This window comes from Garra rufa, chromosome 16 (assembly GCF_049309525.1).
Source record: "Garra rufa chromosome 16, GarRuf1.0, whole genome shotgun sequence".
Classification (NCBI taxonomy): Eukaryota; Metazoa; Chordata; class Actinopteri; order Cypriniformes; family Cyprinidae; genus Garra; species Garra rufa.
The window spans coordinates 3,440,725-3,467,578 of record NC_133376.1 but is presented as its reverse complement, the minus strand read 5'-3'; the positions used below and the strand labels follow the sequence as shown (position 1 = coordinate 3,467,578).

The window sequence follows — 26,854 nt, the reverse complement described above, 5'->3', positions numbered from 1 at the left end:
GTTTGGGATGCAACAGCCACCAGTTATGCTTTATTTTCACAGCAGATGATTACAGCGAGACTCGTTTTTTAAGCCTGTTTTCACTGAAGCTAGAGTTTCTGTCAAAAAAGCTTAAAAGTGGAGTATGATTTGCTGACAGGCGGTTTAAATAGGAACATTACTGCAGTCCAAATTCAAAATATCTCTTTTAAGTGTAGACATTGGGAAAGAATTAATTTAATTTCCCTACTTTAGTGTAAAGCAGAAATAATATACCTATGCTATATTAATTTTCATGTTTTTTGCAGTGCGATTGTTTTACAATATATGGCTATTACTGTTGTTGTTGTTGTTGTTGTTGTTGTTATTATATTTTAATTTATTCGTTTTTTTTTAAACACCAGTGTGAATGTAATTTAAACAGAGACAGTATATCACAAATAAAAAGAGGGTTGAGTCCCCTTTAAAGTTTAGGTACAAGTCAATTCACTGACTTTTTTCTGACTTAAGTTTTCTAGGTGAAGAACATGGGTTGGAGCTTTTATTTTGAACTATCAAAGTGTGTCAGTCAGAATAATTTAACTTTAAAATGTACTTTTTTTTTTTTCTAATTCTTCATTTGTCTTTTTTTAAATCACAATAAATATTGTATGGTGGACTTCCTATTGTGATATCGTATCGTAAGATTTTGATATTGCTACATCCATATTTAAACCTGTTTAACAAATGCAAGTGTTGGTACTTTCCTCTTAATACATATTTCAACACTTTAAAAAAAAAAACAGCTGAGAGCCACTGTTTCAGTGGTCAGTTACAACAGCACCTTCCTTTTCAGTTGTTGCCAGTTAATCTCACTGTACGTCGGTGTCTTTTCCTTTGTGTTTCAGGTGACAGAGCTGGCCACAGTCAAGAGACCTCAGGAGAGAGCGTACGCTTTACAGCGCTGGCAGGAGGATGGTGGCGTCATGATCATAGGCTATGAGATGTACCGCAACCTCACGCAAGGACGAAACATCAAGAGCAAGAAGCTGAAAGAAGTCTTTCAGAAAACACTAGTTGATCCAGGTGAAGTTTACATTTACATTCATTCATTTAGCAGACACTTTTATCCAAAGCGACTTACAAATTGGGAATACAAGTGATTGATCCTAAGGGGGAAGATCAACATAGGAAGTGCTCAAAAATACCATATATTAGGCGTTGTTAGAAGAGTGCAGGCTAGAAAGGGAAGATCAAGAAAGAGAGGAGAACAAAGGTTTTTTTTTTTTTTTTATATATATTATTGAGTCAAATAGTGTCGAAAAAGATGGGTTTTCAGCAGTCGCTTGAAAGCTGTCAAGGAGTCTGCGTTCCGGAGAGGGGTGGGAAGATCATTCCACCAGACAGGACCGTTGAACGAGAATGTTCTGGAAAGTGATTTCATGCCTCTCTGTGGTGGTACAATGAGGCGTCTTTCACTAGAGGATCTCAGACTTCTGGAGGGAGTGTAGATACGAAGTAGTGAATGGAGGTAGGCAGGTGATGAGCCGGTGGCTGTCCTATAGGGCTGGGTGTTGTGACCAATTCGGCGATTCGATTCTTATTTTTATGGTTTCGATTCGATTCGATTTCGATTCGATATCGATTAGCTATCAATATTTCATTTAAAATGTTAGTTTTGCAGACATGGGATCCATATTTTGATATAAAAGCTGGTAACTGAAACTCTCCTACTTAAGTTCATTACTGAAATACACATCTACATTAATAATAGGGTGCACACAGTTGTTTATTTTAAACAACTTTTATTTTAAATGAACACTGTAACAAGAAGTCATAAATATGTGCATCCATTGTACACCATGTAAACAAACTGCAAAATGCACATTACTGTAAAAAATAAAAATAAAGACTAAATGTGCAACAGTGAAATCTATTAAGAACTTCAAACATGTTTAAGAAATAAAACATTTTTCTAAATTCAAAACATTCAAAACAGGCCCATCATAAAGCCCTTGTCTGCGGATACAAAACATTCTAACTGTCCATAAAACAGTTCTTAATTACAGCCGAATCATTTTTGATCACCAGATTTTCTGCAAAAAAAGCAGCTGATGGTGACACCTTCAGGACGAGAGGTGAATATTCATATCCTCTTACGTGAGGCACGTGCATTAAGAATCGATTAAGGGATTTCCCGAATCAATATCGTTGCGTTAAACTGAAGATTGATTAAAATTGGAGAATCAATATTTTTTACCCAGCCCTGCTGTCCTATAGGCCAGCATCAGTGTCTTGAATTTGATGCGTGCTGTAACCGGTAGCCAGTGCAGAGATATAAAGAGAGGTGTGACATGGGCCTTCTTGGGCTCATTGAAGACCAGTCGAGCTGCTGCATTCTGAATCATTTGTAGAGGCCTGATTGTACATGCTGGAAGACCGGCAAAAGAGCATTGCAGTAGTCCAGCCTGGAAATGACCAGGGCCTGGACGAGGAGTTGTGCAGCATGCTCTGTTAGGAAGGGCCTGATCTTTCTGATGTTGTACAATGCAAACCTGCAGGATCGAGCAGTTTTAGCTATGTGGTCTTTAAAAGTCAATTGGTCGTCAAAGATCAAGTCGATGGGGTAATTGTTGATGAACCTAACTGGATGGAGAAGTCATGCTGTAGAGATGGAGTGGCAGGAAAGACAAGGAGCTCAGTCTTTGCCAGATTGAGCTGTAGATGTGCTTCATCCACGCAGAGATATCTGCCAGGCAGCCTGAGATCCGAACATTCATCTGGTTTTAATGAAAGATAGAGCTGTGTGTCATCAGCATAGCAATGGTAGGAGAAGCCATGTGCCTGTATGATGGGGCCCAGAGATGTAGTGTATATGGAGAAGAGGAGGGGTCCAAGAACTGAACCCTGAGGAACCCCAGTGACCAGTTGAAGAGTTTTAGATACCTCCCCTCCCCAGGCCACTCTGAAAGTTACTGCATTAGCAATGCACTTTTCAGTCTTGTGATTATGAAAAACCTGGTATTATTGGCTGTTGAGAATGTTTAGATAGATTATTAGTCTGCTGAAATCAGTAAAAAATGTCATGGAATATTTTCATCATAAAGAAATACTAAAAATCTGAAAAGTATTGTATGTGTTGGTCAGAATCTGTGGGAGCACTGCATATCAGCAAATTCAGATAATGGATAAAAATGAACTGAATAGTTGATGTTTTGCTGTACAGGTCCGGATTTTGTCATCTGTGATGAAGGTCACATTCTGAAGAATGAAGCATCTGCTGTCTCCAAAGCCATGAACTCCATCAGGACTCGTCGGCGAGTGGTGCTGACAGGAACTCCTCTGCAGAACAACCTGATAGAGTGTGAGTCACATTATTAGTAGTGGTTAACTAAAAATGTTTTTTCATTTATTTATTTTAAGGTGCCCGGTAGGGGTGTGCGATATGATGGTTTTTGATCGTAGACTATTACAATGTCTGCACGATCTGCTTTTGAATAAATATGGTAGTGTGGTGCTACAGCATGCCTCCGTCTCAGTATACTGTACAACACAGCATACATTCACTCACGGGACACTGAACTTATTCACAATCACAATAGTACATTATTTGCATGTGCTTCAAAGCCTTGCCAGTTAAATGTTATTTTGTTTGCACGCTGTTCTGGCACGCACTAAAAACCTGTCAAACAGCGCCTGATTACTCGACTAGACTCTGATTGGCTAATACTGTCAAAAACACACAATGATTACATATAAACATAGTTGGTTATGTCTAAAGTGAAAGCAAACAGTTGAGAGAAAAATGGATGCGATGCGTGCAGCTCTTAAAGCGACAGAACTAAACATGCTGACGATTGTCATTAAAGGGACAGTTCACCCAAAAAAAATAGTCACTTACATGTTGTCCCAAATCTGTACTCATTTTTTTCTTGTGCTGAACACAAAAAAGATATTTTGAAGAATTTAGATAACAGTAGCACTGATAGTTCAAAATAAGTTTTATGTTCAACATGTTTTATGCTTAAAAAAAAAAAAAAAACTTGAGTGAGTAAATGACAGAATTGTCATTTTTGGGTCATTTTTGGGTTATTTTAGGCTAATAAAACAAAACACAAAGAAAAATCACTCACTGCTCTTGACTGAAGAACTTTAATACAGCTGCTGTAATAAGAGTCAATGTATAATTTATAAATATAGTGTATATAGTGTTTAATTTCTTGAATGCTACTGATAAATACATCTACTTTACCTGAAATTTAAAGCATCTGTATATTATGTGTATTTGTAACATGTAGCCTATCTTTTTCTTAATTTTTAATTACAAAGATTAAATAATGACAACAATTTTTATGTTTGTCCAGGTTGGCCCACATTTTGTTAACTTGGGGTTTTGGTTTTAAAATAGGGAAATTAGTTTGGCCGTACTGCTTAGACAACTTGTAAAATAGTAAAACCAACATGACAAAGAATCCTAATAAAATCGTGAATCCTGATATTTCTGAAAAAAGAAAAAAAAAATAGTATGATATAATTTGATGCCCAGCAACTTGAAAGCAGAGTTGCCAATAAAACAATATAATATTTTTGTACATTGCTAGTCCTTAAATATTAAATTATTGCTTCAGGAAAAAAAAAAATCAGATTTCAATCTACAGTATTGTGTGTATTATGCGTCGGGAAGTCTATGGACAGTTCATGGTTGTGCTGTTGAGGTGAAAAGTACGTCATTCTGAATGTGGAAAGACATCTTCAAACACTTGAATTATGACAGAAATCATTTCTGTGAGTGAAAGTGTCATTTTTCTCCCGTCAGATCACTGTATGGTGACCTTCATCAAGGAGAACCTGCTGGGATCAGTGAAGGAGTTCAGAAACCGCTTCATCAACCCCATCCAGAACGGCCAGTGCGCTGACTCCACGCTCATTGATGTCCGTGTCATGAAGAAACGCGCACACATCCTCTACGAGATGCTAGCAGGATGTGTCCAAGTAAGCACATAGCCAATGAAAGCTTTATATTTTAAATTAGTGAAATATTCAGTGCTTCTTTCTGATTAAGACTTGTAAAAATGGTTGTTTTCCACAGAGAAGAGACTACACTGCCCTTACCAAATTCTTGCCGCCAAAACACGAGTATGTGTTAGCGATACGGTTAACACCCATTCAGTGCAAGCTTTACCGATACTATCTGGATCACTTCACAGGTATGTGTACATCACACTACACCCATTTCTGATTATTTAACATTTGCTTTATTTCGTAAGATAGCTTGAAATCTAAGGCCATGTCCACACTAATACGTTTTTGTTTGAAAACGCATCTTTTTCTCTCCGTTTTGGCCTTCCGTCCACACTGAGACGGCGTTTTTGTCAAGGAAAACGGAGCGTTTTGAAAATGCTCTCCAAAGTGGATAAATTTGAAAATGCCGTTTTCGCGTTGTACTGGGGACTGTGAAAACGGAGGCTTTTGAAAACGATTACGCATATTTAGTCATGTGACGCATGTTGTATGGCAAGCCATTTTGACTTTTATTCCATCTCAGGATATGAGTTCTTGATATCAACAATTCAGTTTTCACTAGTAAAAATGTTCATTCTTGATATCAACAATTATATTTTCACTAGTTAAAATGGCAATTGTTGATATCAAGAATCTAATTGTTGATATATCAAAAATGTTGATATCTGTAATTGTATTTTCACTAGTGAAATGTCTCCATAGACTGCCATTCATAATCAATTGTTGATATCAAAAATTAAATTCTTACTAGTAAAAACCTTTATTTTTGATATCAGCAACCATGTGGTTACTAGTAAAAATATATATTGTTGATATCAAGAATGTAATTGTTGATATCAATAATTGTAGTTCTTGATATCAAAAATGTAATTGCTGATATCAAGAATTAAATTGTTGATATCAAGAATGAACTTTTAATAAAGTTGCCAAAAATGCCACAGTGGGGTAAAAACAAAATTCCACTGTAAATCACTTTAAGGGGTCAAATATGACCTCGTAATGGGGAAGGCACATTTTTTTTATCAGATGTTTTGATTATTGATTAGAAGGTACTCCTGAAATTTGGACTGTGCTCCTACATTTTTTTATGTAAAGAAAATTAAGCATAGAGCCCTGTATATTTTCATAATAATATCTCTAGGTTTTTAAATGGTCGCAACAGAGACCATGTGAAGTTTTGATGAATAAAATCCGTTTCATCTTACATCTATTTTCTGCCTAATATTCAGTTGTGCTCAGGAATATGTTACATTAAGACAAACGCTTTGTCATGTTGAGTTTTAATTGTCAAATATGCGAAACGCGTCATACAGCCAGTCAGCTTAAACCCTGAAATAGGAGTTTGGAGATTTGAGTCTCCTGAGGTGAAAGCAGCCACAGCTCTCATTTTTTCAATTAAGTGGTTTAGCGGTGTTATAGCTCAGGCCACAATTGTTCTGAAGCGCCTCCGCAGCTGGGAGAGGAAGAATGGCAGCTGGCACCAGGCCGCGGGGCGATCTGAACCAATTCCCACGTCCTTATCTAATGAAGAGCTTTGGGAGAATTTTCCAGCCAGAGGCTCATTAGGCCGGCTTTCCTCTGAGCCCGCTGCTATGCTACTTGCGCTGCTGTTGTGACTGTGGGTGCAGACCCCCAGAGACCACCAACCAGACACTGTCTTTGCCTTAATGCTTGTGCTTTTGTCCTGGTGGCCTGCTTTACCCAAACCCTGATCCAATTTCATGCTGCATTTAGGTGAACTCACATTCAGCGTTTTGGACAGTGTTAAAGCTGCTGGGACATTTTTACTATCCCAGCTAGGCCACTATCCTATACTAATTCTATCCCGGCTTTATATGCAGCGATGACTGTACTCTGGCCCTGTGTCTACATTAGGGTTGGGTATCGTTTGAATTTTATCGATTCCAATTCCACTTATAGATTCCGATTCTTTTCGATTCCTAGTTTCGATTCCAATTTAGTAAAAAAAAAAAAACAACAAACACAAAAGTCAAACATTAATATATCACACATGTTTATTTTCAGTGCTAGCCTGCAACATATGTGACCCTGGACCACAAAACCAGTCATAAGGTTAAATTTTACAAAACTGAGATATATACATCATATGAAAGCTCAATAAATAAGCTTTCTATTGATATATGGTTTGTTAGGATAGGACAATATTTGGCCGAGATACATCTATTTGAAAATCTGAAATCTAAGGGTGCAAAAAATCAAAATACTGAGAAAATCACCTTTAAAGTTGTCCAAATTAAGTTCTTGGCAATGCATATTACTAATCAAAAATTACATTTTGATAGGTTTACAGTAGGAATTTTACAAAAAATCTTCATGGAACATGATCTTTACTTAATTTCCTAATGATTTTTGGCATAAAAGAAAAATCAATAATTTTGACCCATACAATGTATTTTTGGCTATTGCTACAAATATACCCCAGCGACTTAAGACTGGTTTTGTGGTCCAGGGTCACATATTATTTTATTACAGGGGTTCTCAACCTTTTTTATATCAGGGCCCCCTTCTTCTCGGGTCAATTTTGCAAGGCCCCCCTATGCCTGACATTTCCTCTAAAGGTGTTTGTTTTTGAACCTTTTTGATTAACCTAAACATTTGTTTTGTCTTTTTATTTTTCTCCTGCATGTTATAAAAAATTCAAACAAGCTTTAAATTAAAGCTATACTTTTGAATAAGAAAACCCTCTGCTCTAACTTTTTAACATGAATATACATATACAGATTTAAAGCACCTAAATTATTTAATTCAGACATTCTTCACAACTTCAGAGTACTCTTTCTTAAGTGACTGAATATCTACTGTTTGTATTTATTATAAAATAAACATATAAATGAAAAATACAGTAAATACATTGGAAATCTGTTTATGCTGGTGCTCATATGTGCATAAACACCACTGACCCTTACAAGATCCACCTCTATGGGTAAGCATTCATTATAAAACACTCAAAGGACATTCATTTTGAAAACTATGCAAATATTTTGAAATTTCACGCAGGACTAAAATCCTTCCCTTCAGATGAAGTTTGCGTGCAGCAGTAGATTTGTCTTCGGTTTTTACAAAGCGTAGCCACACTTTTAAACGCTTACCGCGATCCATCTTTTCGACTGATGTTTACATTACCACGTAAGGTCCTGGCAGATCACTAGATGAAAAAATGCACCCAGGAATCGAAACGAGGAATCGAAATTTTAATTTTATAACAATTATCCGATTCTTTATCTTAAGTATCCGATTCCAGAATCAGAATCGATTTTCGATTCCCAACGCTAGTCTACATTAGTGTTGCACGATATACCAGTACTAAAAAGGTATCGCAATACCCTGCTTTTAAAAGGGTTTTAATATGATTACGCATTTTACTAGTACTAGTACTTTAAGACTGCATTTTAATAAGAGTAAAACACTGCTATTTTTAGGTCCCTATGATTACCGCGGATGGAATTTCGTGATCCAGTCATAAAAATGGAATTTACTGTATAATGCTGATTTTAAATATGAATTCTGCATGTTCTGCGCATCTCTGTGTGAAACTGTCAAACAGACCTCAAAATTAGGGATGCAAGACATTTAAATTATTGGCCGAAGCAGAACAAAATTAAACACTGGGCCAAAAGCCGATTACCGAACTTGGTTTTTCCCCCATGTATTTTGCCAAAATTTTCTCACCATTGCATGAATTAAATAGCCAATATTTGCTTTTTACAGTTTTGTCTTGCTTTTCAAAGAAAAAAATTCAATTACAAATAAAAATATTTACTTAACACTGAACTTTTTTAACATTCTAGTAGACATTAAAGCCTACCAACAAAGCACAATTTAACTTCAAATGAATACGTTAGTAAAATAATATTATTTGGCCATTTTTAAGACCCCCTTCTTAAATCAGGCATGTGTTTTTAATGTACAAATAAATGCAGCCTTGCTGAGCAAAGGAGAATGTTACAATAAATGTATTAATAGAGCTGTTGGAATGATTGTTAGCATTATTTTTGTTCCTTTTTTATTTTATTTTACAGAACAACAGTAAAATTACAATACTAACATTAATGAATGTTGACTTTTATTTTGGCGGAAACTCGCAAAAAGACTAGCTTTTGCTGACAGCAGCAGATTTATGAATGATTCTCATCACGATTTTCCTCGCGATTTTGACTTTGAACCCTGGCTAAGGAGCTTGTGCAGCGCTTTCAGAATAAATACAGTTGGTGCGTGTATTAGACAACATTACGTTCTGTAGTTTATTTACTAATGGATGATTTCAGTCTTCATACAGTATCCAGCAACAACCAGCCCTTTTTTTTCTTAAGGAAGACATGCGATGCGACACTAAACAGTCTCTTGCTGTCGGTGCTTGTAATGATTTTTGCGTCTTTCTCGGACAGTTTTAAAAGCTTTCACACTGTCCACATGTTTGCTGCATTAGTGCACACCTCTATTTGATCGTGTCACGTCATTGTTCGGTATAATTTATTCAGCCTTTTCGCTTATTTTCGGCCGAATAATTCCGGTTGCTGAACATTCAGTGCATCCCTACTCAAAATGAATGGCACCATAATTGACCAGAAAAAGTTTTTAGATTTAGTTTAAAGACATGCAATCATCGCTCTTATGATGGATTATCACTGTCGCTCAGGTACTCTAGTGGACAGGGTTCAGGCCCTGTGCTATGTTTAGTATGCTAGTGTTTTGTTTTTTTAATATAGCCAGTCATTTGTTTGGCAAATCCGCTTGGTGAACTGCAGAAATGACACACAGCAGTTTTAAGATTTAAGCTTTTCTTGCAAAGGCATGTTTTTTTTCTTGTGGTTTTTAAGTAGAGGATTTTGTTGCTTTGCTTTTCTAAGTATCAGTGTGAAAACAGTCAACGTGAGCCTCTCACAGTCCTAAGAGCTTGTTTACCTGCTCAGTTAATCCTCTGGGCTAATCTGAATTCAGGATTTAGGGCGCTGCGGTGCGCCGTGCTCTGGCACGCTGGGCTAGAAACCGTGCCAGCGGCGGGCGCTAAACGTCTCCCTCTGAACAGGTGTCGGTTCTGCCTTGGAGAGCGGAAGAGGCCGTGCGGGGACCAAACTCTTCCAGGATTTCCAGATGCTCAGCAGAATCTGGACCCATCCGTGGTGCCTCCAGCTGGACTATATCAGTAAAGAAAACAAGGTGAGCGAATAAAGACGGCAGACTGCAGACTTCTCTCAAAACACAGCCCCGGGGGAGTTTACTTGAGGGGGAACTTTCCCTGAAGTCATCGCTTTCTGTGCACACGCAGTACGCCAGACCCAAAAAAACCACCAGGGTGCCAAATGATGTTCTTGACCTGCCAAAGGAGCACTTTTGTACATGCTCAGGTTCACATTATCTATTTCAGGTTTATTATGTTAAGCCCTAGAAAGCTAGACAATCCATTAGATGTACAACATTTAAAGGGATTGTTCACCCAAACATGAAAATTCTGTCATCTACTCGCCATCCAAAGATAGTCTATAAAACTGCGGTTAATCTTTGAAATAAAAAATAAGGAAGCCTAGAAGGTTTCTGTCCCTCCATTTCAAATACCAGGAAAAAAAGATCTAAAATGGCAGTAAATCTGCTTTATATGATGTAAATAGTGATTGATAAACATGCACAGTTTGCATGTTTTTTTCATGCATCTGTCAAGTTTGAGATTTTGACTTTTTTGGTTATTCCTAGTGGAAAGAAAACACCCAAAAGACACCATTAAGTGTTTCTTTTATAGCACTTTATCTATTTGCGTCAATAGATTTCAATTACAATACATATTTTTAAAGGCCATTTTCTCAAAATGAGTTTTTTCTCCTACACTGAGCCATAAATCTCCACTTCAGTAACACTTACACACCAAATTTTCTATATCCTGAAGGTTTTACAGAGGGACTTGTTCATATATAATTTGCTTGATTTTATACATTTTATTCCCCCCAAAATGCATTGTTTTCTGTCTGTTCTAAGTATTTTCTAAATTATAGAGTGACAAAATGAGATACCCAAAATTCCCTCCGTAAAAACATTTGACTCTAATATGTCAAAAAAAATAATAAGAAGAATTTCATAGTGTTTTATCAGACTAGTGGAAAGAAAACATCCAAAAGACACTGTTAAGTGTTTGTTTCATAGCACTTTATCTATTTGTGTCAATAGATTTTCATTACAATGCATATTTTTAAAAAAATGAGTTTTTCTAGGACTGGGAATCGATTCCAAAAAAAAAAACACGATTCCGAGGCATTGGGAATCGATCCCATCAATGGGTATCAACTCCACATTTAGAGCTGTTTTTAGTTCAACAAGACTATATGGAGGGCTGTATCAAAAGTCATCAAACGTCGCTAAATGTCGATTCATGAAAACGAGTCATTACTGAGCTCATCTGAGTTTAGGGATTCCTTCCGTTTGAGAAGGATCCATTAATTTGCCTCTTGCTCGCTAATAATTATTAGAATACTAATTCGTTTACACAAAAAGGTTCGTTCGAATCAGATAGCTTTGATGAATGCTAATTTTGTGCAAAGCATACTGTTAAAGTAAACATTATTTAGCTGAACTGTGAACATGTATTTTAGACACTTCATGTCTTGCTTTATTAATGCAATGAATGCATGTCCTGTGCTGAGCTGTGGGTTGTGACTAATTTCATGGGCAAAGCAGACAAAATTACAATTTAAAATCAGTCAGAGCTACGGAAAAATCATAATTTTTACAAATAAAGCTTCATATTATGAGAAGGCTACTTTCTACGACCTTTGTCTTGCAGTCATTGCAAATTAGCTTAATCCAATCTAAAAAAACAAAAATCGAAAACAACAGTGGGGAATCGCTTCTTGGAATTGAATCAAATCGATTCCAGAACCAGGAATCGGAATAGATTCCAAAAATTTCGGAATGGAACAGCCCTAGTTTTTTCTCCTACATTGAGCCATAAATCTCCACTTCAGTAGCACTTACACACACCAAACTTTACATTTTTATTCCTGTCTTTATCCTAAAGGTTTTTACTGAGGGATTTGTTCATTAATGACTCACTTGATTTTATACAACATTTTATTCCCACAAAAATGGTAAAAAAAAATACATTGTTTTTTTTATCTGTTCTAAGTTTTTATTTATTTATTTATTTTTATTTTTATTATGGAGTGACAAAATGAGATACCCAAAATCCCCTCTGTAAACACATTTGACTCTAATATGTCAAAAACATTAAACAACAATTTTGAAACTGCATCCAGTGTTTAGATTTTTGTACTAGAAATGTATGCAAATTAGTGCATGTTTTCATTAAATAATGCCTCATTTGCATATGTAAACCTAACATTTTAGAAAACTTGTAATACAAAAAATGTTTGCTGTTAACCGAGTAAGTAAGGCGATAACTATTAGTTTTTTTCTTGTTGTTTTTTTAACCCTATTCACCTGCATTTGTCTCACCTGAAGCTCAAACATGTGTGATGCATGAGAAGAATTGAGGTTTCTTCTAGCAAATGTGATGTGCGAAGCTAAAACTAAATCTTTTTTTCCCCCTCCAAACTAACAGGGATACTTCGACGAGGACAGTATGGAGGAGTTCATAGCCTCAGAGACTGAGGAGTCGTCCATGAGTTTGACCTCTGAAGATGAGAAGCCCAAAAGGTTTGAGATGAGTCCTTACTCTTCCTTGGTAACCTCCCTGTATGCTGCCAGTATTAGGACTGATCTGGTTCTCTAAACTCCTGTGCAGAAAGAAGAAACGAGGCAAAGGTAAAGAGCAGAGCTCAGACAAGTCCGACAGCGATGACCTGGAAGTGATTAAGGAGTGGAACACCAGCTCTCGTGGAGGAAACCCCGAGGGGCGGAACAGAGCAGAACCTGTGGAAGAGGGTATGTCTGAGCTTACTGACAAAATCAACTCTTCAGATAGGAGTTAAGCAGTGCTGTTATTACTAATAGTGGTTACAGGGATGGTCCACCTAAAAATGAAAATTGTCACCATTTACTCACCCTCAAGTTTCTTTGTTCTGCTGAACACAAAAGAATGCTGGAAACTAAACATTTTATGGTAGCAATTGACCCTTGCAAAAACTAATTGAAGTTGCAATGTCTGACGAACAATGCCGCTCTGATACTACACATCATGTTCTCACAAAGTGAAAGATACATTGCGGAGCAAAGAGGAAACAGAGCAGGTTAATTCTGGTGTGAAACAAGGTCTCAGCTTTGAAATGTCTTCTTTTATTTTTTAAGAAATATAAACGATAAATACCATATTATGGCTCTTTAATTTGTTGTGACAGATCGCTGTTTTGCCTTACCTGATCAATCGACACGTGAACCGATCGCCTTTTCTTCTTTACTTAAGGCGAGACACTGCAGGTGAATAGGGTAAAAAAAATAACTAATAGTTATCACCTTACCCAGTTGATTGATTACATTTGAAAATGGCAAACATTTTTTGTATTACAAGTTTTGTAAAATGTTAGGTTTAAATATGCAAATGAGCCACTATTTATTAAAATGTGCTAATTTGCATACATTTCAGTTTTAAATTTCTTTGTTTAATTTTTTTTTTTTTTGACATAATAGAGTCAAATGTTTTCACAGAGGGGATTTTGGTTATCTCATTTTGTTGCACCATAATTCAGGGAAAAAAACTTGGAACAGACAGAAAATATATTTTTTTACCATTTTTGGAGGAATAAAATGTATAAAATCAAGCAAATTATATATGAACAAATCCCTCTGAAAACCTTCAGAATATAGCCAAGAATACAAATGTAAAGTTTGTAGTGTCTAAGTGCTACTGTAGTGGAGATTTATGGCTCAGTGTAGGAGAAAAAACTCATTTTGAGTAAACGGCCATTAAAAATAGGTATTGGAATTTTTTAAATAATTTGTTTGTCGGACAAAGTGGCAGATTTGGCATTATGATTGGTCAGATCATCTGTCAATCAAGCTGTTTGCGAAGGGTCAATTGACTTCTGTGTTTTTTATTTTTTTTGTTTTGTTTTCCCCATATACGTCAATGGAAACCAACTGTATGGTTACCAACGTTCATTAAAAAAATGGTTCCACACAAGAAAGAATCTAATATAGGTTTGGAACAACACTTAAACGCTATTTGAAATGCACATTTTATAAATAAAGGAGTTATTTATTAAAATGATGTTTGAAGATTTTGGACCCGACATTAGATGCGCTGAAACATTGGTAACACTATGGATTGGGGAACACATATTCACTATTAACTAAGGGTTTTCCCTCAGTAAACTCCTAATGTGCTAATTATTAGTTAGTAAGGTAGTTGTTAATTTTAGGTATTGGGTAGGACCAGAGGATCTAGAGTATGGTCTTAGAAGAAGAATAAGGCATCAATATGTGGTTTATAAGTACTAATAAAGTAATATGCATGCAAATAGGCAGTTAGTGAGAATTGGTCTTTCTGAGATCCCTACAGTTCAACAGTGTCTATCTGTGATGTTTTCCTCAGTTCGGCCGTCAAATTCAGGTCCTGGCAGCCCATCGCCGGACTGGTACAAAGAGTTTGTGACCGAGCCGGATTCTGAGGTGCTGGAGCATTCTGGGAAAATGGTGCTGCTTTTTGAGATCCTCCGCATGGCTGAAGAAGTGGAAGAGAAAGTGTGAGTTAATTTTTGCCAGAGTAGCAAACAGTTCTCTCTCGTCTTAGAAATCATCGTCTTCCATGTCATCCGCTCATATATGAAGATCACATGTCCTGTGTGTCCTCAGGTTGGTGTTCAGCCAGTCTCTCATTTCCCTGGACCTCATTGAAGATTTCCTGGAGTTGGCAGGCAGAGCCAAAGAGGAAGGAAAGCTTTCGCCGTATAAAGGTGAGGCACTTTTTGGATGTTTCCCCCCCCCTCAGCCTTAAAGGAGAAATTAACTTCCAGAACAAACATTTACAGACAATGTACTCACTCCCACTCACTTCAGTCCTCAATGAATTGACGAGTATTAATGTAAACACACTCGGTTATGTCTTATGTGAACGTAAACAGTTGGGAGAATATCGGACGTGTATCAGTGCATTGCATTTGTGTGTTTGGTTTTAAAGGGACAGCAGCCTAATTTAGTTGCTGTCGTCTTTTGCAGTGATGTTAATCAAGCAACAAAAGAAAAGTTAGTAGTGTTAACTTCCAAGTCAGTCATTTTCTACAAAAAATGCTAATTTATATACTTTTTAACCTCAAATGGTCATTTTGTCTAGCCCTGTCTACGCCCATCTCATTTTCTCCTCCAACTTCAAAATCGTTCTACAACGCTGCAGAAGTAACGACCAAGTGTTTACCAAGTGAACATGCAAAGATCAAACGCCCTTCACAAAAAATGGTAAAACAGCGATGTAGGCCGTTTTTTGAAGTTGGAGGAGAAAATGAGATGGGAGTTGTTCAACATAGCCTAACTGTCTTGACCCGGAATACACAGAGTTCAGACAGAGCTAGACAAGATGACCATTTGAGGATAAAAAGTAAATAAATTGAATTTTTTTTTTTTTTTTTTTTTTTTTTTTTTAGAAAACAACTGATCATAGGCCTGTGCAATTAATCGAAACTCAGTTTCGATTTCGGCTTCAAACGATTATGAAAATGCAATAATCAGCATAAAATGATTATTGCTCCCGAGTCCGCCCCCTTTGTCCACTTTCGCTTCTCTATAAAAGGCGAATTTCACATGCAAATCAGTAAAATCATGTAACATGACTTGCATAAAATGAGACGTGCTTGATTTATTAATGTTTATTTGATGAGGTGTTTTTAAAAGCACGAAAGAGAACTTGCGCTGTTCTGTGTATGCGCTCAGAGACGGAGCAGAACACAAACAAGTAAAGTGAACGTTTAGCTTAAGATGCGTACCTAAATGGTCAAATATATGCAAATGTGTGTGAAAATGCGGCGTTTGGTGATTATTCGGATAAACTGTCAGTTATGTCTCAAGTTAAAATAAACAGTTGAGAATGAAAATACGTGTGCAACAGTATATTGGATCTGTGCAGCTCTTAAAGCGGCCACAAGTAATATTCCTTCTGCTGTCTTTGTGTTTAATGTTAATCAAACAACAAAAGACAGAATCACTCACTGCTCTTGACATTTGGGACTTTTGTAGTTTTTATAAGAAACAAAGCATGTTTAATTCAGTCAGTAATGACTATGCTGTTTTATCTTACATTCAATTAAATAAATTAAAATTCCAGAAATTTTTTTTTTTTTCATTTGTATCTTTTTTTTTTTTTCTATTGTATTGCCATCTTTAAATTATTCAATCATATAAAGTTCCGGACCCACTCATAATCATGTTAAAAAATCGTGATTATAATATTGACCAAAATAATTGTGATTATGATTATTGCTATAATCGAGCAGCCCTAACCGATCGTTTCGCTAGATTAGATCCTCCTTCCTCGGCTGGGATCATTTAGAGCCCTAAGAAGCAGCATTTAAACTGCATTTTGGAAGTTCAAACTCAGATAGTCCATTATATGGAGAGAAATCCTCAAAAAACAATTTCTTTGTGACTGAAGAAAGAAAGACATGAACATCTTGGATGACAAGGGGGTAAGTTCATTATCTGCGAATTTTGGTTCTGGAAGTGAACTTCTCCTTTAATATTCTCTTTCAAACAATAAGAGTAAATTCTAGTCATATTTTAGTGCAGTGCCTCATTTTAAATTCTTACTACATCAGCATGAAATCACACTAGTTAGTTACTTCTAAAGAGAAAAAAAAATGTAATGACTTGCTCCTCCTTATACACAGTTTATACATCTTTCCTATTCGTCTGTCTTGACTTCATATGGTCTGTGCGGTGGCCCATGTTTATATTATGAGTGTTTTGTTGTATGTTTATGGCCAGAACTGCCGTTTTCACTTAAACTATATTTGCTGTCAATTTAACATTGATCTCAGTAAATAAGTGCGGTTACATGCGGAAACTCGTCTTGTGTTTGCACAGACATCTGACACAGATCTGGGTTAAGTGCCCACAGAAACGCACAAATATGCGCATGTAAACATAAAGCCTCTGGAATAAGGTCACGGTCCTAATTAAACCCTCGCAGCTGTTTTTACTTTCATTTTAAAAATGATTAGGCCTTTTTTATTTAGCAAAAAAATGTTTGCTTAGGGCTTAGCAATTTGTAATGAAAAGATCACAGAGGAATAATTGGAAACATGTTGAAATGTTAGTTATGAACAGGAGTGTGGGAGGCCACAATATTAATTGCTGAACACGAGTTCTTTGGGCTTTGCCACCTATGTCGGGTACATGCTTTCCCCCTGGTATGTAGCAGGACTGACAGCTGCGTTAAATGTTTGACAGAAACTGATTGTTAACTGTTTTATCCTCAAGGTGAGGGCAAGTGGTTCAGAAACATTGACTACTATCGTCTAGATGGTTCAACGAACGCCACGACCAGGAAGAAATGGGCAGAGGAGTTCAATGACACCACTAATGTTCGGTAAAGACACTTTTCCCTTTGGAGCAGCAAATAGAGGAACCGTTTCAAACTTTTCCAGGATTGTCAAGCACTTGTATTCTTGTTCTCCACAGGGGTCGATTGTTCCTCATTTCAACCAGAGCTGGTTCTCTTGGGATCAACTTGGTAGCTGCAAACAGGGTCATAATTTTCGATGCCTCATGGAACCCATCCTACGACATTCAGAGTATTTTCAGAGTCTATCGCTTCGGCCAAGTCAAGACAGTGTTTGTCTACAGGTTTTTGGCTCAGGTGAGAAACTCTTGATTTTTTGTAACAAAATGTAAAATTGCTCTTTGCTTTTTGTTTATAGTTTGAAGTACTGACATACAAACATACATGAGATTCAAAGTAAGGTGGTGTGAATCTTCACAATCTTCTTAATTACGCTTTTCATTATCCACTAAATATCACGATTTGTTACATTCTCAGTTTTCAATATTACTTCACACGGCTAATTTTATATAAAATTTATTTTGCGCAAAATTAACTTTATTTTTTATTAAATGAGCAAGCAACTTTTTAAAACAATTACTCATTTAAAGTGTTCCTTAAGTATCTGAATGTTTAGACAATAGTTATTAGTTTTTCTTTTCTCCTCAGCATTATTGCTGTTTGATTATTACTGATGAGATCACAAACAGCGGCAGCTTTAACAGGCTGCATTCAAACTAATGCACAGATCTATTTCAATGCATCGAATGTTTTGTCCTGCTCTGAAAACATAACTGACTGTGTGTACATCAGTTTCTTATAAAAGTATTTGAAAATGCAAGTGCATTTAACCGCAGCCACAATTGAGCTTTAGGACAAACAAACACAAAACACACGTGGAAGTCTGCCAGTGTGTGAGTTTCATGCATCTAATAGTACTGCATTTGGCATAAATGAAAGCATATCTAAAGTAAAACACAGCGGGTGGAAGCACACACTATCAAGCAATGTGCACGTGTCTCACAGTGCAAATTCTGTGCAATGAAGTGCCATATGCGGGGGAAAAAAACAAGCACAGAATTGATTCTGAAATCATCAGAATCGTTGAAGAGAGAATTGCGATGCATCAGAGAATAGATCCCCCCCCCCCCCACCCCTAAACATTTACAGATTTGGATAATAGCACATGTTTCCAAACGAATATTTGCTCATTTTATTCTGATCGTTAAGCAAATTAAATAAACACTTCTTCAGCTAATATTTTTAACCAAGAGAGTGCACTGCGCAGAGCATATGCTTCACAAGCTGCATCTGTAATGGCTAAAAATGTTTCTCAGTTGGGCTGCTTACTAGGGTGAGGATCAGATTTGTAACGTTTTTGATGCGTTTCTTTTCTAAAGGGAACCATGGAGGACAAAATCTATGACCGGCAGATCGCCAAACAGTCGCTGTCCTTCAGAGTTGTAGACCAACAGCAGATTGAACGCCACTTTACCATGAACGAACTGACGGAGCTCTACACGTTCGAGCCTGACCAGCTGGACGATCCTTCTGAGAAGAAGAGCAAGCGGGCCACACCCATGCTGCCAAAGGTAAAAAACACTTGTTTTTGTCTCTCTTGTTTGTCAGCAAAAAACACACTGGTGCTTTTGTCTCAATTCGTCAAACAAAATCAAATGCATTTGTTTAGCACCGTTCACAATACACATTGTTTCACAGCATCTTTACAGAAAATCATGTTGTTGATATACACTGGTGTTCGTGCTGTGCATGTTTTATAAAGGAGTTTCCTATGCTTAACAAGGCAGCATTTATTTGATCAAAATACAGAAACAAACAGTAATATTGTGAAATATTGTTGCAATTTGAAATTGTTTTTCTGTTTTAATATATTTTAAAATATAATTTATTTCATCATTACTCCAGTCTTCAGTGTCACATGATCCTTCAGAAATCATTCTGATATACTGATTTATTATCAGTGTTAAAAACAGTTGTGCTGCTTACTATTTTTTTTTGGAACCTGTAATACTTTTTCAGGATTCTTTTTTGAATAAATTGTTAAAAAGAACAGCTTTTATTTATAAATCTTTTCTAACAATATACACTGCTGTTCAAAAGTTCAGGGTGTCCTTAAAATGTCTTAGATAACGTTTTCCCAACAAAAGGCCTTAAAGTCTTAAAATGTCTTAAATTTAGATTCGATGGGTCTGAAATATTTTTGGTCACATTACCGCTAAAATATCTTAAGTCTGACGGACCTAATGAATGTTTACAGTCATTAAACAGAACGAAGATTCCCCCCAAAATTTCTTGATTGTAAATTCATAAATGTATTTAAAATGTATTTAAAATTTATATGTATTTAAAATGTATTTAATCTGCCTGGTAACAGCCCTATAGAATTTGTCGAATTGTAATAATTTAAAAATGAAAGGTGATGCATACATTTAAGAAGTAAAAAAAAAAAAACAGGCCTTTATAAAGGTAAATTAAAAATATGCTGATTTAAGTATGTAAAAGTTGAACACTGATGAAAGTGTTGCTTATAAAAATCTTTTTGTGTGGAATAGTGTCTGCTGATATGAAAAGAAACATCATTAATGATGTTTTTGTTTCGAAATTTAAGTTTTCTTTTTACATTAAACACATTAAATATTACATATACTGTATTTATGTAAAATGTCTATTTGCATTACAGGTTTAGGTCTTAAATTTCATTTCAAGGTTTTTTATAATGAATACTTTTATCCAGCAAGAATGTGTTAAATTGATCAAAAGTGATCAAAGTAAAGTCTTCGAAAACATTTCCATTTTGAATAAATGCTGTTCTTTTTAACTTTTTATATATCAAAGTATTACAGGTTCCAAACAAATATTAATCAGCACAACTGTTTTTATCATAGAAAATAAATCTGCATATTAGGATGATTTCTGAAGGATCATGTGACACTGAAGACTGGAGTAATGATGCTGAAAATTCAGCGTTGAACACAGAAATAAATTACATTTCAAAATATATTAAAATAGAAGAACGTTAATTTAAATTGGAATAATATTTCACAATATTACAGTTTACAGAAAGTAACACTTTCTATGAAGCCCATAGTACACTATAAGCCTTATAATACATTATAATGGTATTTCTAAGGCATTATAATGAATGCATTATAAAAAACCTTATAATATGTTATATCATCTCATGAATGATCATAAAAACAACTATAATACTTACATATTTGAGGTTACAACTTTTAAGATTATGATGATTTATAACACAATGAACACCATATTAAATCTACTTCATTTATAATGGACTATATCATATTGCATTTATTTTTTACATTATATTACATCTTTTTTTTATTGGTACTCTTAAAAGCTATGACACATGAGATGCAACATATTATAAGTTTTTTTTTATAATGTGTTGCATTCATTATAATACCTTAAGAATGCGCTTATAACAGGGTTCCCGCGGGTCCTTAAGTCTTAAAATGTCTTAAATTCAGATTTGATGAGTCTTAAATATTTTTGGTCACATTATCGCTAAAATATCTGAAGTCTGACGGACCTAATGACTGTTTACAATCATTGAAAAGATCAAAGATTTTTTTTCTCCCCTCGCGGTAGTTACTGCGTCATCAAATAGAATTTATTGATAAATTGTAATAATTTGACATGAAAGGTGAAGCATATATTTAAAAAGTAAAAAAAAATAGGTCTTTATAAATGTAAAAAAAATTCAGATAGATTTATGTAAAAGCTGATCGAACACTGGTGAAAATATTGCTTCAGAATAAATTGTTTACACCGCTAAAATCTCCGTGATGTGGTACTTTTGTGGGGATATTTTGTGTGGAATATTGCCTCCTGATATGAAAAGTTCACTGTATGTATATTGAAATAATAAATATGTGACCCTGGACCACAAAACCAGTCATAAGGTTAAATTTTACAAAACTGAGATGTATACATCATATTAAATAATTAAGCTTTCTATTGATGTATGGTTTGTTAGGATAGGACAATATTTGGTCGAGATACATCTATTTGAAAATCTGGAATCTGAGGGTGCAAAAATATCAAAATACTGAGAAAATCACCTTTAAAGTTGTCCAAATTAGGTTCTTAACAATGCATATAACTAATCAAAAATTACATTTTGATATATTTACAGTAGGAATTTTACAAAAAATCTTCATGGAACATTATTTTTACATAATTTCCTAATGATTTTTGGCATAAAAGAAAAATCAATAATTTTGACCCATGCAATGTATTTTTGGCTATTGCTACAAATATACCCCAGCGACTTAAGACTGGTTTTGTGCTCCAGGGTCACATATCATTAATGACAGCGATGAAATGTAGTTTTCTTTTTAGATTAAACACATTAAATATTACATATGTATGTAATATAATGTGTATTTACATTACAGGTTTAGGTCTTAAATTTCATATAAGGTGGTATTAAAAAGTCTTGAATTACACTTCTTCAAATCTGCAGGAACCCTGTATAATGTATTATAAATACGGGCTTCATAGAAAGTGTTACCTTTTTTTTCTGTATTTTGGTTCAAATAAATGCAGAAACTTGTCTTCCTAATCGCAAATTTTTGAACGGCAGTGTAAACAAAGTTGTTATATCCTCATGGCTTAGTCAATTTAAACAGATTAGATTTTGTGGCGATACAGATGTGGTTTTGCTGTATAGTATCAGCCTACACAAGTATACTTATATCTGTACCAGTATATTGAAAGCATATATCTAGGCTGTTTCACAGCAAAATGCAAAACTGATATTTCATTCACTGATGCACTTTACATGGCAGTGTTTGTTTACAAATGACTTGGAAGGTGATTGATCATAAACTAAGTGATCCAAGACTGCCTGTAATGAAGGAAATCTCTTTACGATCCCCAAAATCGGCCTCAGACTGCAGAATCGTGTGCACTGTTGAAGTTGAACGCCCCTGGCCTGTTCTCTGTGCATGTTACCTTTTGATGTTCACAAGGATTGAGAAGCTGTTATTTACTCATGCGCCTGGTTTCCAAAGCATTCAGTCCTAGAGGGATGAGAAATTGGGGAAACAGTGCTCAGCTCTCATCTTAATAGTTCTGTCCGCTTCATCTCTGAGCCTATCTAAGCACAGGTGTGCAGTCACAGGAGAGAGAACCCCTGAAGATTTTACAAGACCACATTGGCCTTCGATTGTGCATCCAGTCTTTCACAACAGCACACAGCTGCACGCCGCTACCTCCGTGACCCTTGTTTACTGAAGAGCTTTATTCTCCAGAACCGATGATGCTGGGATCCTCTAATTGGAGGCTAAGGCATCCAGTGCACATGTGTCCAAATCACACAGCTGTGCAGATATTTGTCTTGTGTACCACAGACGGTTTATATTGGGGAAGATAGAGCCCCCCACATCTCTCTGCCGAAGTCCTCAATGTTTTATCACGAGCTGCTCGCTTTCGAGCTGATGTTTGAGAAGGTTGTTGTTCTTTATCAAGCTTTTAATCTGAGATGGAGGCCAACCTTTGCACGCGGCAGATGACCACATTTGGCCATATGTGCGCCAGAATGCCGCAAGTCAGCTGTTACGGATGGAATCTGCTGCCTGTAATCGTCTGAAGATGAGTCAGTCATCCCTCAAAGCCTGTAGTCATATCTCTATTTCTCACAATACCCTCGCCAAGTTTATGGAACACAGGAAATATTTCTAAACCTGGCAGACCTCGGCCCATCGCTCTTTTCCTTACCTTGTGTAATGTGTCTGCATCTTGCTCTTTTTCTTAATAAGCCAGAAGAATGACACTTGCATAGTGATTGACCGATATTGTTTTTAATTACCGATACCGATACCAATATTGCATGTTTATGTGCCCGATAACCGATATTCATAACCAATATTTATTTACTGTTATACTTCTGTTTTTGACACAATGATTCCATACTTCACTTTGCTGTCTATTTTTTATTTTGGTTATTTAAAAAAAAAAAGTGTTGAATGTTAGCAGTCTTTCATGTTAAATTTAATATTCATATTACAACAATAAAAATATTTTATGAAAAGCATGAGCAGCAACACTAACATTACCAATAAGCAAAATAAATATGGAATGTCTGTCTTCAAGCACAGGAGTCATATCAACTTTGCAGAAATGTAACTTCATTTTAAACTGCAGTTTTATTAGGCTGTTTTATTGCAGTTTTATTATAAAGCTGTTTATAGGCTATAGAGTGAATAATAATTTGCTGGATAATGTTAATTTACTGAGTAATATTCTGAAATATTGAAATATAACAAACAAAACATCGTTTTTATTGCATTTCTGATATGTTATATCACAATTACGTTTTTGAAAAAAGATAATGATTAGATTACGAAATGCGTGCTGACAAAGCGCATTCAATTTCTTAGTTATATTTATTTAGAAGATGTTTATTAGCGGGATGATGGTTATATAGTAAATGTTAATATAATTCGGGGTGTTTTAGTGAATCTTGTTAAAAGTTATATGGGGTGGCTGTGCTGGAGCATTTCGTGAGCATCAACCCGGTGAGTGAACATCAAAATGGAAGCGACTTCACGAGACGAATGATGAGCATATAGACGATCAATAGTGGCTGTATTTAATTCAGGCAAGTTACGTCTTTATTGTGACAGGATATGACGGTTTATCTTAGCATTCGTGACTCCGACTTCATGAGACTAATAATGAGCATGTAGACAACAGAGAGAGGATTGAATTCAGGGCTTTAATTTACAACATGTGCTTATTCATGGCTGTATATTATTTAATTCAGGCAAAGTTACGTCTTTATTGTGACAGGATTTGACGGATTATCTTGCGTGACTCTGTGAGTTCGTCTTTATTTCTTAGAGCCAAGCTGCATAAACTACATATCAGTCATTTATGTAACACATCTAATTTGTGCATTAATATCTGTTATGTTAAATAAAGTTTACTAAATATAGCAAAGCAAGTAAATATACTTTACCTGTGCACGCAGCTGTTGTTTCTCCTCAGACGCCGTTCTGCAATGGCGATCATGCGCGTAATTCTCAAAACACCCACAAGATGGCGGCGTTTATCGGTGAACCCTATATTACAAAACCGATAACCGATTATGGAAAAATGCTTAAATATCGGGAAAATATCGGTAAATCGATATATCGGTCGATCTCTACACTTGCACTTGTCTTTTTATTTTTATAAGCACAAATCTCATGTTCTTTGGAGAAAGAACTTACATGTGCTGAACTGTTAGCTAACATAATTTAAAAAAAATTGTTTACAGTATCTTAAATGTACGCCCTCCCCTTTCTTCAGTTGCAAAGAAGTTAAGTTTTTTGAGGAAAACTTTTCAGGATCTTTCTGTGTTGATGAGTTTTCACGTAAACCCAATCGGTTGCATCTTTAGGTAAACACAAACAATTGGGAGACTATCAGTACATTGCATTTGTGCGTTTGGTTTTAAAGGGACAGCAGCCTAATTTAGTTGCTATTGTCTGTGGCATTGATGTTAATCAAGCAACAAAAGAAAGACAGAAAATCACTCACTGCTCTAGACTGAGTCACTTTAGTAGCCATAATAAAGATTTAACCTAAATGTATGTATATAAATAAATGTATGCTTTGAAAGAATGAAGAATGTTGTAAACAAGTTGTTATAAAGAATGCATAATTAGCCTTTATAACCATTGGTATTTCATTGAAAAGCAGACCATGTTCTTCTTTCTTTATGAGAAGTGGTTTCACTTAATTTTAATATAAAAGCATGTTGCATATCACAGCAGTTAAATCTGCCTATCATGATAAAACCTTAATATGAAACCTACATAATGAGTTTGGTGATTTTAGAGAAATGTTTAATATGCATTACACTGTAACTAAACCCATTAGATTTTAGTCAATCTACTGTAGATTTAGTCGTCTAAAATCTTATGATATTTATTTAGACTAAAACTGAAAACAATTCAGATGACTAAAATGACTAAAACTCAATCAAAATTTCCTTTCAAAATTAACACTGGTATGCATCGCAGAGCTGGCCAAGACCAGCCTTTGCGGTTAAAAAGTGTGTAAATCTAATTTATTTATTTATGTATTTTATTTTTTTTAAGAAAATGACTGATTGTTTCACTAAACAAGACCCTTACTCCTCAGCTGAAATCATTTAGAGCCCCTTGAAGCTGCATTGAAACTGCATTTTAACCTTCAGTTCGTTGAGCACCATTGAAGTTCACTATGTGGAGAAAAATCTTGTGATGTTTTCCTCAAAAAAAAAAAAAAATCTTTGCGACTGAAGAAAGAAAGACATGAATATCTTGGATGACATGGGGTGAGTAAATTATCAGGAAATTTTTATTCTGGAAGTTGAGTAATTCTTTAAATTAGTAATTCATCGTGAGATTGTGAAACCTAGGAAAAGACATATTTTCGCAATAATGTTAACGCATTTGTAAACTCAATTATTTAACCTTATTACCAAGGTTTTTGAACAGGGTTTCCGCGGGGTCTTAAAAAGTCTTAAAAAGTCTAAAATTTAAAAATCTAAATTTTAGGCCTTAAAAAGTCTTAAATTCGCTGTTCTAGGTCTTAAATAATTTTACACAGGTCTTATTTTTCCGATGTCCATGTAACGCTAACTCTAAAGCTCATTTAAATTCTCTTTTTGTTGTTTCCGTGGTGTTGTAGTTCTTTATTTCACTATTCCAAATATAATTTGCTGTTTTTAAACTACAAATGAGACCAACATGCAATAGCCAATCAGCTTTCTGTTATTGGCGCGAGTCTCTCTCGGATTGTACCGCAGCAGAAGTAAAATGGATTTAACTAAGTGCAAGTTTAGCGATACTTAGCTTGAAAAAACTGAATATAGGGCTTGGCTAAGGCCAGTTGCTAACAACTGTAGATTTTTCCTCTCCCTCTGTGGAAGTTACTGCGTCTTCAGACAGAATCACAGTAGCAGAATACAGGTCAAACTACCCTTTTCTGTATATAATGTTCTCAATAATAATAATTAATATAGGTCGAGCTAGCTGACCGCCAGCCTTCGAGATACTTTTAAAATGTTTTTTTTTACTTGCCCGACCGAACAAACCGCCTGATTAAAACTGAAGTGACAAAAACAACGAGCGAAGCATCGAAAGGCAAGAAAGATTCATATTTTAATACATTCAACGTAAACAGAAATTGATAATGGATATGTGTGTATTTCTGGTCTAATTGTGACATACTTTAAAACAAATGAATGTAACAGCACTCTAAAGAAACACACTGAGGTAAAAATTTAAAATGTATAGTTTATTTATAACATGATATTGTTCAGTAATATACCAAGTGAGCTTTTTGCTGAAAATTCTCACAATTACAAATGTTACATTAATTTTAGCTCAATAAAAAAGTAGTTAGTCAAGTAGTTACTTA

The 26,854-nt window shown here is 35.5% G+C and overlaps 1 protein-coding gene across 2 annotated transcripts in view; it reads left to right on the top strand.

Moving 5' to 3' along the window:
• Positions 1-26,854, top strand: part of atrx (ATRX chromatin remodeler) — an 84,188-nt gene that overhangs the window by 34,455 nt on the left and 22,879 nt on the right. For both annotated transcript variants that reach the window (XM_073819995.1, XM_073819996.1), the window contains exons 19-30: positions 867-1,044; positions 3,185-3,322; positions 4,775-4,950; positions 5,048-5,165; positions 10,028-10,158; positions 12,548-12,642; positions 12,731-12,870; positions 14,477-14,627; positions 14,737-14,837; positions 17,353-17,461; positions 17,554-17,731; positions 18,814-19,005. In XM_073819995.1, coding sequence (XP_073676096.1) covers positions 867-1,044; positions 3,185-3,322; positions 4,775-4,950; positions 5,048-5,165; positions 10,028-10,158; positions 12,548-12,642; positions 12,731-12,870; positions 14,477-14,627; positions 14,737-14,837; positions 17,353-17,461; positions 17,554-17,731; positions 18,814-19,005 — 1,707 coding nt within the window. The remainder of the gene's footprint in view (positions 1-866; positions 1,045-3,184; positions 3,323-4,774; positions 4,951-5,047; positions 5,166-10,027; positions 10,159-12,547; positions 12,643-12,730; positions 12,871-14,476; positions 14,628-14,736; positions 14,838-17,352; positions 17,462-17,553; positions 17,732-18,813; positions 19,006-26,854) is intronic.